General features: G+C 45.2%; 1 protein-coding gene and 1 pseudogene across 1 annotated transcript; both read right to left on the bottom strand.

Moving 5' to 3' along the window:
- Window positions 1-1,020: 1,020 nt before the first annotated feature.
- Window positions 1,021-1,980, bottom strand: LOC128846057 (olfactory receptor 6F1-like). Its single transcript, XM_054045135.1, has one exon. The coding sequence runs from the start codon at window positions 1,978-1,980 to the stop codon at window positions 1,021-1,023; it is 960 nt and encodes a 319-aa protein (XP_053901110.1).
- A 10,682-nt stretch (window positions 1,981-12,662) lies between these two features.
- On the bottom strand, window positions 12,663-13,482 carry LOC128846056 (olfactory receptor 6F1-like; annotated as a pseudogene).
- Between the last annotated feature and the right edge of the window lie 509 nt (window positions 13,483-13,991).

Raw genomic sequence — 13,991 nt, 5'->3', positions numbered from 1 at the left:
TTCTAGGATTTTTTATTCAACTTGTCATGAGGTACCAAGCCAAAGGCCTTAATGAAGGCTATTACATCAACACTATTACCATTATCAGCCAAACTTATAATCTCATCTGAAAAACAGATATCCAATTAGTTGAAAGGGTCTATTTTCCACAAGAAGCAAGGATTGTTCCAAAATTTCTTCTCTTGACACCTCGATCTAAGCCAGTCCCTCAGAAGCCTAAGGAATTCAGCCACTTTTCATCTATTCAAATTCAGTGGGATTTGGGCAATGAATTTACACAGTTCCTTTAAAAGTGACAGCTTGAAACTTGGTCTGATATGTGTCATTAGCACTGCTGTGTGTCTTAATATTTCCCCTGTGCTGTGCCCGGAAGTCCAGTATTAGCTGCACCAGCGTAGTTTGCACCTTGTTGATTTAGCAGACCTCAATGTTACTCATAAGGAAGGACCACACGCTCGGTTCAGTGTCAAAGGTTGGGACAGTTTTATTGTCAACAAAGCATGGTACTGGTTCCGTGCATACCATGCTACAGGTTTACTAACAAATATAAGCCTGTGACGAGGTGTCTGCTCAACACAAAGTTGCCCCTCCTATCTCTCTTCCTCATATACAGTATACCAACAAGTTACATATTGCATTCCATATCTTATTACCGCCCTTCTATCGTGTAGTTAAAACAAAACATCCTCATCCATTATTCTGTCATACCATCCTTTTCTTTACAAGCAATCTGTGTGTTCCTATGCCACCCTCTTAGCAATGTGTTTATGCAGTGACTTAAGAGATCTTTGTGTTCCAGTAGCATCCTTACAGATCAGGAATGTGATTATTTGGTTAGCCAATATTCTGACACAGCCTACTTTGCATGGTATTGTTACCCATGATTGGGACTTCAGCAAGGCCTACAATATCCAATGGGAGTTAGGAACCTAACTCACTTAGGCATAATGTAATTAAGAATGGTTCCATCCATACAGATCCTGGTAAGTGACACTCAAACCTAACAGCTTGGAATATCTACTAAATCCAGGGTCTTTGAAAACCACTTAACATTCCCCTGACTGTCTTTCCCAAGGCTTCCTTCACCTCCTTGTTTCTTAGAGTGTAAATAAAAGGGTTTAGTAGAGGAGTTACCATAGTGTTAAAGATGTTGATAGTTTTATTCAAATCAAACAAGTTCTGTGCAGAAGGCTTGACATACAGAAAAATGCCAGAGCCGTACCAGATAGTCACGACAGTGAGGTGGGCCGAGCAAGTAGAAAAGGCCTTTTGCCGGCCTTGGACTGAAGGGATTCTCAAGATGGTGGAGATAATGAAAATGTAGGAGACCAGGGTTATCGTGCATGAGACCATGACAACAATGAATGAGTCAATGAAAGTTGCCAGTTCAATGAGGCGCTTGTGAGCACAGGAAAGCGCTATCCATGAATCTATGTCACAAATAAAATGATTGATGACGTTACGGCCACAGAAAGGCAACCTGGATATAAGAGCTGCCAGCACAGAGACAGCCAGGAACCCACACAGCCAAGAGAGGAGGGCCAGCTGAGCACAGAAGGTGCTGTTCATGAGGGAGCTGTAGCGCAATGGGTGGCATATGGCCAGATAGCGGTCATAGGCCATGACGGACAGGAGGAAACATTCTGTGGCGCCCATGGAGAGGAGAAAAAACAATTGCAGGAGGCAGACAGCAAATGAGATGGTTTGGCTTGTGCCCAGCATGACGCCAATGGCCTTGGGAACACATGCTGTGGTGTACCAGATCTCCAGGAAGGAGAGATTGCAGAGGAAGAAGTACATGGGAGTGTGAAGCCGTGGGTGGGTCCTCACTAGGGCTATGATGGACACATTCCCTAGGATTGTTAGGACATACATCACAGAAAACAGCACAGCAAGGGCCACCCGGAAATACCAAGTGCCAGGAAAGCCGAGGAGGATGAACTCCTGCACATTGGTTTGATTTCTTTCTGTCCCAGCCATGACGTCCATCTGTCAAGACATGAGAGATAATAAGACATTTAAACATGCTGAACACACATTTGGATGTGCAGTAGTGCAGGCCCCAGAAACCTGGTACTAAAACTAAGAGAAGAGAAGACAAAATGGGTGCTACTCAACACCCTTATGCATCTTTCTACCTCCTCAATAAAGATGTCAAGTGTCAGAGGGGTAGCCGTGTTAGTCTGGATCTGTAAAAGCAGCAAAGAGTCCTGTGGTACCTTATAGACTAACAGACGTATAGGAGCAGGAGCCACGAAAAGCTCATGCTCCTATACGTCTGTTAGTCTATAAGGTGCCACAGGACTCTTTGCTACAATAAAGATGAGATCTCCACTCTTCATTCCTCTGAGGCCCCTGAGGAGGCAGTGCCATGGCTGACCCTATTGTATCTTCTCTCTTGATGATCTAGCCTATCCACCCCACTCCTCCCTCCGAGAAAATCTAAGGATTTGGCCCATTCTCTTCATGCTTAATCTTGGAAGATAACTTTCAACTCTGATCAGGAGTCTGGAGCAGGAATGCACAGATCTCATTGAAAGTTGATACGATTTCCACTCATAAATAAGTGATACTCTTCTGACCTTCAACGGGACTTGTGTTACTTAGGTGTAGAGCTGGTCAAAAAAAATCTACGAAACTTTTTGTTTCCCTTTGGAAAACACCAGTTTCTTAAAACTGTAATATTTCACAGAAACACACAAGGTTTAGATAAAAAATCTCATCAGGATGGTGTCTCAGGTATAGATTGAAGTCTCTAATTAAAACAAAAACCTGAGAAAAATCAGTTTTCTAGCCCGGTGGTTAGGGAACTTCTGTGGGATGTAGAAGACCCAATTTGAGTCTCATTTTTGTTTCACATTGAAATGAAAACAAAGTGTGAAGCTGTGACATTTTTCACAAAATGTTATTCTTCTTTCCAGGGCAGCCCTGCTTAGTCCTTTTTGAAAACCCGATCTCAAATTCTCAGCAAGGAAACAACATTAAAAAACAGGAATTATACAGTATTTCTTGTGTGTTGTGGTAGAATCTTAGGGTCCCACCTATGGTTGGGACCCCATTGGGTTAGGCACTGTAAAAACATAACATAGAAACCATCCCTACTCCAAACAGCTTACAATCCAGAAGACAGGACAAACAAGTAGAGGCAGACAACAAAGAAACAGCTTCCCAGACGTACAGTGCAATGGCTCCCAGTTTCCTTTTGCAAAACAGCCCCCTTCTTCCACTCACCTCCCCAGGGCTCAGCTCCACTCACAGCTTCACAGTCTGGGCTAGACCAGAACAATAGTTAGGAATCACCTTCCAAGAAATGTCAAATGCTTAAAAAAACAACCTATAACCCACCCGATTATTGCATGAATATTTGCCACATTCTGCAAAGGCCATTGCTCCCAAAGCTGAGAGAGACGTCAGTGTACAGCAGGAAGAATAAATGGTCAATCCTCATTGTAGTTGGGTATTTTCAAAGAGGTTAAAGGGGTCAGATACCCAGGTACCCAGCTCTCTGTAACATTCAGTGGAAGTTGGACTATTAACTCCCTGAGGCTTCTTTGAGAATTCCAACTGCAATGTCCTGCCTCAATATTTCAGTTTGGTATCATCCTTGTACAGATAATTATACTAGTTCTTTACCGCTGCAATGTGTAGAGAATGGCTACTCAGCCACACACACACTGGCATGCTATTGGCCTGGTTGAAGGCATAGTGGAGTGAAAGGTTGACTAGAAAAGTATCATTGTTCCCATTTCACAGCAGTGAAAATTAAGTCAGGGAGGTGAAGGAATTTATGCAAATCAGAGAGACAACTGGGCATAGAATATAAGAGTTCAGATTCCCATTTCTGTACCCTGTGCCGTGATCTCAGATATAGACATCCAGAAACCTCCAGTTGCTAGAAGTTGGTATTGGAGAACAGGGGAGGGATCACTCGAAATTGCTCTGTTCTTTTCATTGTCTATGAAGCATCTGGCTCTGGCCACTGTCAGAAGACAGGATATTGGGCTAGATGGGCCATTGGTCTGACCCAGTATGGCCATTCTTATGTTTATATATAGATAACTTCTCTATTTGTCTGAGATAAATTACTGAACCAATAAATTAAAGAGTTTAATTTATTAGAGCTTCTTGAAACATCTCTATTTCCATTTAATCATTTTTGATGGAAATGTCTTTTTGATGAAATGGAGACTTTAGCAAAAAATATGTTCATAAAACAATTTTCATAAACAGAAGAATTCAGTTTCCAATATCGTAATTATAGAAATTAAGTAACCTCAATAAGTCATTAAGTCCAGCCCTTTGTCCTGTAGCATGGCCACGTAACCCTGGATTATCAGTGAAAAGTCCAACCAGTTTACAAAACGTTGCAGTGATGGGGATTCTACAACCTCCCATGGAAGCTTGTTCCAGAGTTGAACTACCCCTTATAATTAGAAAGTTTTTCCTAAGATGTATCCTAAATCTACTTTGTTGCAGATTAAGCCCATTACTTCTTGTCCTAACTTCAGTGGACATGGAGAACCATCAATTCCCACCCTCTTGATAATAACCCTTAATATATTTGAAGATTGTTATTAGTTTCCCCTCACACAAGTCTTCTTTTCAAGTTTTCTAAACCTTTTATCATTTTTGTTTCTCTCCTCTGGACCTGTCCAATTTGTTCACATCTTTCCTAAAGTGTGGTGCCCAGAATTGGACACACTACTCCACTGGGGCCTCACCCTCACCCACAGTAGTGTGGACAATTACCTCCCGTGTCTTACATACCATTTTCCTGTTAATACACCCCAGGATGATACTTGCCTTTTATACAGCTGCATCACATTTCTGACTCATATTCTATTTGTGATTCCCAAGATGCTTTTCAGCAGACCTACCATCTAGCCTTTTATCCCACGTTTTGTAGTTGTGCATTTGACTTCTCCTTTCAAAGTAAAGTACTTTGCACTACCCTTTCTTAAATTTCATCTTGCTAAGTATGGACCAATTGTCTAATTTGTCAGGGTCATTTTCAATTCTAATCCTGTCCTCCAAAGTGATTGCAACCCCGCTCGGCTTGGTGTCATCTGCAATTTTATTAAGGACAACCTCCACTACATTATGCAAATCAGTAATGAAAATATTGGATGGTACTGAACCCAGGACTGACACCTGCAGGACCCCACTAAATTCACATTCCTAGTTTGTCAGTGAACCATTGATAACTACTCTTTGAGTACCATCTTTCAACAGGTTGTGTACCCGCCATATAGTAGTTTCCTCTAGATCTTATTTCTCTAATTTGCTTATGAGAATGTCATGGGGAACTGTATCAAAAGCCTTACTTAAATCAAGATAAATCACAGCTGCTGTTTTCTCCCCATCCACTACGCCAATAACTTATCAAAGGAATGTTTTGATTTAAAACTGAACATTTTTAGTTAACCAAAACATGTTGATCTTTTGATGAAAATTGAAAAAAAAAATACATGAACATTTTTGATGAAAGCTAAAATATTTTTATTGTTGTCCACGTATTTGATGCCAAAGAATCAATTGGATGTATTAGTTATAGAATGCATAAAGAATATTATTTCCTTGTGTTCCTCCTAGACTATCCACTACATTAAAACAGAGGAATGAATTAAGTCCAGTCTTCCAGGACAGGTCTGGTAACTCCTTAATGAGGCAAACTTTTGGAACAGCAGGAGGAATTTCCAGCTGCTCGCATTACCAAGAAAGGTGAAGCTGTTTCAATTTTAATTTCAGCTCCAGCTATGCCTGGCTAGTGGATCTAACTTACCGGCTGTGCTGACGGAGCTTGTCAATATAAATTCCCTTCATTCCCAATCTTTTGCTCTCCAGAGGACATATAATAGCTTTGGCTGATGCTCAGTGGCGCATTATAAGGTGGTATATTTTGCTTTTCCCGCACCTAGAAATATATCAATTATAAGAAGATTTCATACCAGATTCTCATTTCCATGAAGCTCACTTTACACCACTGTGGCATTTCAAGAGGATTTAAAGTCTGTATGATCATTCTAAATCACTTCCCTTTTATGGAGCCCCTACACTGTTAGAGTGCTGTGAAATACTGTCAGTATAAAAGAAAATCTGTCACTTCAAAACCAAAAGGCTCTGGCAAAGTTGTAGATCTCTACATCGGTTAGAATCTCTTTCCATCACCATCCAACTGTCTTTACCCCACCTACCTTGTTCATGAACTGCATCTCAAATGGATCGCATGAGGGAAACTGTTTTGTACTCCACCCTCAGCTCCCCATCACCCTGGGGACATGTGAACTCAACAGAATGTCACAGACTTCCCCCTAGAGTGTGTAACACATTCTGCTAAGTCAGGCTGGTCTCCTGGTTAAAGCACAGGAAATCAGCACACTAGCCCTGCCTTTCCCAAATGCTTTTTGCACTGTGAACTTCAGAGTGTTATGCCAGCCACTCCCTCAGCCTCATTTTCCCCTTCTGTGAAATAATGATAAATACCATAATTTGACCCCTGGGTACAGACAAAGAGCTCCCAGAAGAAGCCACATCTTTGAGTTTTATTAGTCCTAGAAAAGCAAGGATTTCTTCCGCATATACTTGAGGGCAATCCACTAGCACCTGAGCTATTCACCATTTACAGACAAACAGTTATCGAGCTCTCCTGTAACAGGGAAAGGCACCAGTACGCAAATCCATAGATACCAAAGTCAGAAGGGAAGATCGTGATAATCTAGTCTGTCCTCCCATATAACACAGGCCATACAGCATCTGCAAAATAATTCCTGGATCCGGTATTTTAGAAAAAAACTATCCCATGTTGATTTGAAAATTGCCAGTGACAGCGAATTCACCACTAGACTTGGTAAATGGATCCAATGATTAAATACTCTCCCTGTAAAAATAAGCACTTTATTTCCTGTTTGAATTCCTCTAGCTTCAAGTTTCAGCCATTGGATCACGTTAGACCTTTCTCTGCCAGATTGAAGAGTTCATTATAAATATTTGTTTCTCATGTAGGAATTTATAGTCTGTGATCAACTCACCCCTTAACCTTCTTTTTGTTAAGCTAAATAGTTTGAGCTCTTTGAGTCTATCATTATAAGGCATGTTTTCTAGTCCTGTAACCATTTGCCTGGCTCCTCTCTGAACCCTCTCCAATTTATCAACATCCTTCTTGAATTGTGAACACAAGAACTGGACACAGTATTCCAGCAGTGGTCACACCAGTTGCAAACACAGATTAAAAATGAACTCATCTACTCCTATTTGAGATTCCTCATTCATGCATTAATTTTTTCGCCACAGCATCTCAGTGGGAGCTCATGTTCAGCTGATTATCCACCCTGGCCCTGAAATCTTTTTCAGAGTCACTGCTTCCCTCGATAAAGTCCCCCACCCTGTAAGTTTGGCTGACAATTGTTGTTCCCAGAGCTATACATTTACATTTAACCATGTTAAAACACATATTGTTTGCTTATATACAGCTTATCAAGGTATCCATATTGCTCTATAGAAGAGACCTTGCCTCTTCGTTATTTACCATTCCTCCAATTTTTCTGTTATCTGTAAACATTATCAGTGATGATTTTATGTTTTCTTATAGATCACTGATAAAAATGAAAAATAGCCTAGGGCCAAGAACCAATCTCTGTAGGGCCCTACTAGAAACACACCTGCTCAATGATGATTTCTCATTTACAATGACATTTTGAGCAATCTGTTAATCCATTTACTGTTTGCTCCGTTGATTTTACATCTTTCTAGTTTTTTAATCAAAGTGTCTTGAGGTACCAAGTTAAATGTCTTATAAGAGTCTAACTCTATTACATCCACACTATTACCTTTATCAGCCAAACTTGTAATCTCACCCAAAAATGATATCCAATTAGTTTGACAGGACCTATTTTCTATAACCCCATGTGGACTGGCATTAATTATAGTACCTTCCTTTAAGTTCTTTATTTCTTGAGTCCTATATCAGTCAGTCCATTATCTTGCCTGGGAGCCATGGCAGACAGACATGCCTATAATTACCTAGGTCATCCCGTTTTCCCTTTTTAAACATTGGCCCAACATTAGTTTTCTTCAAATCTTATGGAACTTCTCCAGACTACAAGGCTTATTGAAAATCAATATTAACAGTCCAGTGATCTCCTCAGCCAGCTCTTTTAAAACTCTTGGATGCAAGTTCTCCAGCCCTTCTGATTTTAAAATTTCCCATTATAACAGCTGATGTTTATCATCTTTCAGAGATATTAGTGTAAGGGAAATTGTGTAATTATCATTGTACAATATCACTATGTCATCTTTCAGAGTAGCAGCCGTGTTAGTCTGTATCCACAAAAAGAACAGGAGTACTTGTGGCACCTTAGAGACTAACAAATTTATTAGAGCATAAGCTTCTGCTCTAATAAATTTGTTAGTCTCTAAGGTGCCACAAGTACTCCTATTCTTTTTACTATGTCATCTGTTTTTGATTTCCCAAATGCAGACCAGAAATATTTATTGAACACTTCTGCCTTTCTGCATTATTATGGATAATTCTATCATTTACATCTAGTAATGGCCCAGTAGTACTCTCAGGATTATTTTTGTTTCTTATACTTTTTTAAAAAACATAATAATTGCTCTTAACTCCGCTGGCCATAAATATCTCCTTGTGTCCCTTTGCTTCCTGTATCAATTTTCCTAAATTCCAATATGTATATTTGTGTGTGTATTCATATATATATATATATATAATGCCTTCACTTCCTCTCCAAACCAGTTGAGTTTTTTAAACAGTATGGCCTTTTTTCTCAAGGATCCATGGCAACACTTAAATTCCAACTAGTGGGGACACAAATTTTATATAGTAAACATAAGGAGAGGACCTAGATTGTGAAAGTGGGATTTTCAAAGAACATAAGAATGGCCAGCTGGGTCAGACCAATGGCTCATCTAGCCCAGTAGCCTGTCTTCCAGTGATGGCCAGTACCAGATGTTTCAGAGGGAATGAACAGAACAGGGCAATTATTGAGTGGTCCATCCCCATTGTCTAGTCCCAGCTTCTGGCAGTGAGAGTTTAAGGGACACCCAGAGCATAGTGTTGCGTCCCTGACCATCTTGGCTCATAGCCATTGATGGTCTCATAACATTTCCTTATTCACTTTCTCCACACCATTCATGATTTTATAGACCTCTCTTGTATCCCCACTCAGTCGTCTCTTTTCCACTCTGAACAGTCCCAATCTTATTAATCTGTCCTCACAGGGAAGGTGTTTCATACCTCTAATAATTTTTGTTGCCCCTTTCTCTCCTTTTTCCTACTCTAGTATATCTTTATTGAAATGGAGTGACCAGAACTATTTTCAGTATTCAAGGTGATGGTTTATATATGATTAATTCATTGGGATTTGGGCAATTAATTCCCACAGGCTTCTTTGAAAATGCCAGCTTCAAACTAGATCTGACATCCAATGGGAGTTGGGAACCTAACTCCCTTAGGCATAATGTAATGAATAAGGGGGCATATATAAAGATCATATATAAGTGTCATTCAATCCTAGCATCTTAGACTCATAGACATTAAAATCAGAAGGACCATCATGATCATCTAGTCCAGTGGTTTTCAAACTTTTTTTCTGGGGACCCAGAAGAAAACTGTTGATGCCCACGACCTAATGGAGCTGGAGATGTGTGAGAGGTTTGGAGTGTGGGAGGGGGCTATGGGCTGGGGCAGGGGGTTGGGGTGCAGGTGGGGGTCAGGGCTCTGGGCTGGGGCTGCAGGCTTTGGGGTGGGGCCAGGGATGAGGGGTTTGGGGTGCAGGAGGGTCTCTGGGTTTGGGGGGGGGTTCAGGGCTGGGGCAGGGAGTTGGGGTGTGGGAGGGGGTCAGGGTTCTGGGCTGGGGATGCAGGCTCTGGGGTGGGTCTGGGGATGAGGGGTTTGGAGTGCAGGAGGGGGGTCTGGCTTTGGGGGGTGTAGTGAGTCGGTGTGGCTCCCCTCCTGCCCGGAAGAGGGAGCCCACGTGCAGGCACCAGAGTGGGTGGGACCACCACCGCCTGTCCCCGCCCCCCGGAAGTCAAGGGGCGGGGCAGGAAGTATAAAGGCCGGCCGCCAGAGCTCAGTCGGTGGCCAGCCACCACAGGGAGCAGACGTGCGGCCGGGAGCTCCCGGCCAGGAGACCGTCAAAGACCGAGGCCTGGACCCTAGCTGGCCTGAGCTACCCCGGGCCCGCTACGAGGAGGAGCCGCCGGAGCCCGTTCACGCCCGCCATTGGGAGAACCCCTGGGAACCGAACCCCGCTAACCCTGAGGGTGAGACTGGACCCGAACCCCTTCGCCCCTGCTGCTATCCAGAGGAGCCGCCTGAGGACCATTGGCCGGACTTCCCGGCAGAGCTACCAGACTTGCCACCGAGCCCGGGCAGAGAGGATCCCATGCAGGTGGACTGGCCCGATCCCGGCGCAACGACCGAGGTAGGCTTTGAGGGGGATCACGGAAGTAGCCCGGGGGTAGCCGACCCCGGTCCGGCTGCAACCGAGTGTGAGCCTATGTCAGTGTGTTGCGGTCTGGATACCCCACTGACCAGCAGCGGCAGCAACCGCTGTTAGGGCCCCGGGCTGGAACGCAGTGGAGTGGGTGGGCCTGCGTTCCCCCCTGCCACCCTCCGCACGGGTGGCAGGCTTCCCCCTCACCCAACGCTCGGCTACGGAAGCCTAGGCGTGCCTTACCTGAACTGGTTATCCGCTCAGCCCCTGCCAACAAGGGCCTGAGCTAACTGTGTTTGCCCCGCCCTGATCCAGGGCCTGGGCTCTGATCTATTTGCTCGCTCAGCCCCCTGCAGTCAAGGGCCTGAGCTTTAACTGTGGTTGCTCCGACTCTGCACCAAAGAGCCGGAGTTTCGGGACTAACTGACTGCTTGTTCCCCCAGTAGTGAGTCGGTGTGGCTCCCCTCCTGCCCGGAAGGGTCGAGCCCCGGCTAGGACCTACTACAGGGGGGCTCAGGGCTGGGGCAGGGGGGTGCAGGCTCTGGGGTGGGGCCAGAGCTGAGGGGCTTGGGGTGCAGGAGGGGGCTTTGGGTTTGGGGGGGGGCTCAGGGCCGGGGCATTGGGGTGTGGGAGGGAGCCAGGGCTCTGGGCTGGGAGTGCAGGCTCAGGGGTGGGACCAGGGATGAAGCGTTTGGGGTGCAGGAAGGGGTTCTGGGTTTGGGGGGCTCAGGGCTGGGGCAGGGGTTTGGGGTGCGGGGTTGGGGTGTGGGCTTACCTCCTGGTGGCTCCCAGTCAGCAGTATGGCCAGGGTGCAGAGGCAGGCTTCCAGCCTGTCCTGGCACTGTGGACCGTGTTGCACCCCGGAGCCAGCCAGCAGCAGGTCCAGCTCCTAGGCAGAGGTATGCAAGAGGCTTCACACGCCTCTCCCCCACAAGATTGGGTGTGGGGGCAGCGCGTGGAGCCCCATGGCCCCCCTGCCTAGAAACCTGACCCACTGCTGGCCGCTTCTGGGGCACAGCGCAGTGTCGGAACAGGTAGGCACTAGCCTGCCTTAGCTGGGCAGCACCACTGACGTGACTTTTAATGTCCCAGTCAGTGGTGCTGACCAGAGCCGCTAGGCTCCCTGGGTGCCGAGCAAGGTGACCCAGTGCCTTACATGCCACGACTCAACGGGTAGTGATCAATGGCTCCATGTCTAGTTGGCAGCCGGTATCAAGCAGAGTGTCCCAAGGGTCGGTCCTGGGGCCAGCTTTGTTCAATATCTTCATTACTGATCTGGAGGATGGCATGGATTGCACCCTCAGCAAGTTTGCAGATGACACTAAACTGGGAGGAGTGGTAGATACGCTGGAGGGTAGGGATAGGATACAGAGGGACCTAGACAAATTAGAGGATTGGGCCAAAAGAAATCTGATGAGGTTCAACAAGGACAAGTGCAGAGTCCTGCACTTAGGACGGAAGAATCCCATGCACTGCTACAGACTAGGGACCGAATGGCTAGGTAGCAGTTCTGCAGAAAAGGACCTAAGGGTTACAGTGGACAAGAAGCTTGATATGAGTCAGTGTGCCCTTCTTGCCAAGAAGGCTAACGGCATTTTGGGTTGTATAAGTAGGGGCATTGCCAGCAGATCGAGGGATGTGATCATTCCCCTCTATTTGACATTGGTGAGGCCTCATCTGGAGTACTGTGTCCAGTTTTGGGCCCCACACTACAAGAACGATGTGGAAAAATTGGAAAGAGTCCAGCGGAGGGCAGCAAAGATGATTAGGGGACTGGAGCACATGACTTATGAGGAGAGGCTGAGGGAATTGGGATTGTTTAGTTTGCAGAAGAAAAGAATGAGGGGGGATTTGATAGGTGCTTTCAACTACCTGAAAGGAGGTTCCAAAGAGGATGGATCTAGACTGTTCTAAGTGGTAGCAGATGACAGAACAAGGAGTAATGGTCTCAAGTTGCAGTGGGTGAGGTTTAGTTTGGAAATTAGGACAAACTTTTTCACTAGGAGGGTGGTGAAGCACTGGAATGGGTTCCCTAGGGAGGTGGTGGAATCTCCTTCCTTAGAGGTTTTTAAGGCTGGGCTTGAAAAAGCCCTTTCTGGGATGCTTTAGTTGGGGATTGGTCCTGCTTTGAGCAGGGGGTTGGACTAGATCACCTCCTGAGGTCCCTTCCAAACCTGATATGCTATGATTCTATGACCCAGTACTGGGTCACGACCCTAACATTGAAAAACACTGTCTTAGAGTGTAAATGAAAGGGTTTACTAGAGGAGTTACCATAGTGTTAAAGATGTTGGTTGTTTTGTTCAAATCCAATGAGTTCTGTTTATAAGGCTTGACATACAGAAAAGTGATGGATAGTCACAACAGTGAGGTGGGCAAAGGAAGTGGAAAAGGCCTTTTGCCGGCTTTGGACTGATGGGATTCTCAAGGTGGTGGAACTGATGTAAATGTAGGAGACCAGGGTTATCGCGCATGAGACCAGGACAACAATGAGGCACTTGTCAGTGCATGAGAGCACTATCCAGGAAAAGACTGATGTTAGGGCCACAGAAAGGCAACCTGGGTATTAGACACCAGCACAGAGACAGCTAGGAATATGCAGAGCCAAGAGAAGAAGGCCAGCTGAGCAGAGAAGGTGCTGTTCATGAGGGAGCTGTAGGGCAATGGGTGGCATATGGCCAGATAGCGGTCATAGGCCATGACGGCCAGGAGGAAACATTCTGTAGAACCGATGGAGAGGAAGAAAAACAATTGCAGGAGGCAGACAGTGAATGAGATGGTTTGGCTTGTGCCCAGCATGATGCCAATGGCCTTGGGGACACGTGCTGTGGTGTACTGGAGCTCCAGGAAGGAGAGATTGCAGAGAAAGAAAATACATGGGTGTGTGCAGGCATGGGTGGGTCCTTACTAGGGCTATGATGGACACGTTCCCTATGATGGTTAGGATGTATATCACAGAAAACAGCACAGCAAGGGACATCCGGAAATACCAAGTGCCAGGAAAGCCCAGGAGGATGAACTCCTGCATGGTGGTTTAATTTATTATTCCTGTCCCAGCCATCACATCCACCTGTCAAGACATGAGAGATCATAGGGCATTTAAACATGTTAAACACATTTGGATGTGCAAAGTTCATACCCCAGAAATCTGGTACTAAACCTGAGAGGATAAATAGGAAAATGGGTGCTACTCAACACCGCCCTGCCTTGTGCATCTTTCCACCTCCACAACAGAGAGGAGAGCTCCACTCATCATTCTTTTAAGACCCACGAGGATGCAGTGGGTGGCTGACCCTATGTTTTCTTTTCTGTCTTCACGATCTAGCCCATCAACCCCACTTCAACACCCCTGAGGCAGCGTCAGGTTTGGGCCCATTCTCTTCATGGCTCACCTTGAAGCTAACTTTGATCTCTGTTCAGGACACAGTGGGAGTTTTGGCACAAGTCCCATTGAAAGTTGATAGGATTCCTACTCCTAAGTCCCTTACACTCTTCCGACTTTCAATGGGGCTTTTCTTATTTCGGTGTAGAAGTGTT

Source organism: Malaclemys terrapin, chromosome 12 (genome assembly GCF_027887155.1).
Source record: "Malaclemys terrapin pileata isolate rMalTer1 chromosome 12, rMalTer1.hap1, whole genome shotgun sequence".
Classification (NCBI taxonomy): Eukaryota; Metazoa; Chordata; order Testudines; family Emydidae; genus Malaclemys; species Malaclemys terrapin.
This window is presented reverse-complemented; position numbering and strand designations above follow the sequence as displayed.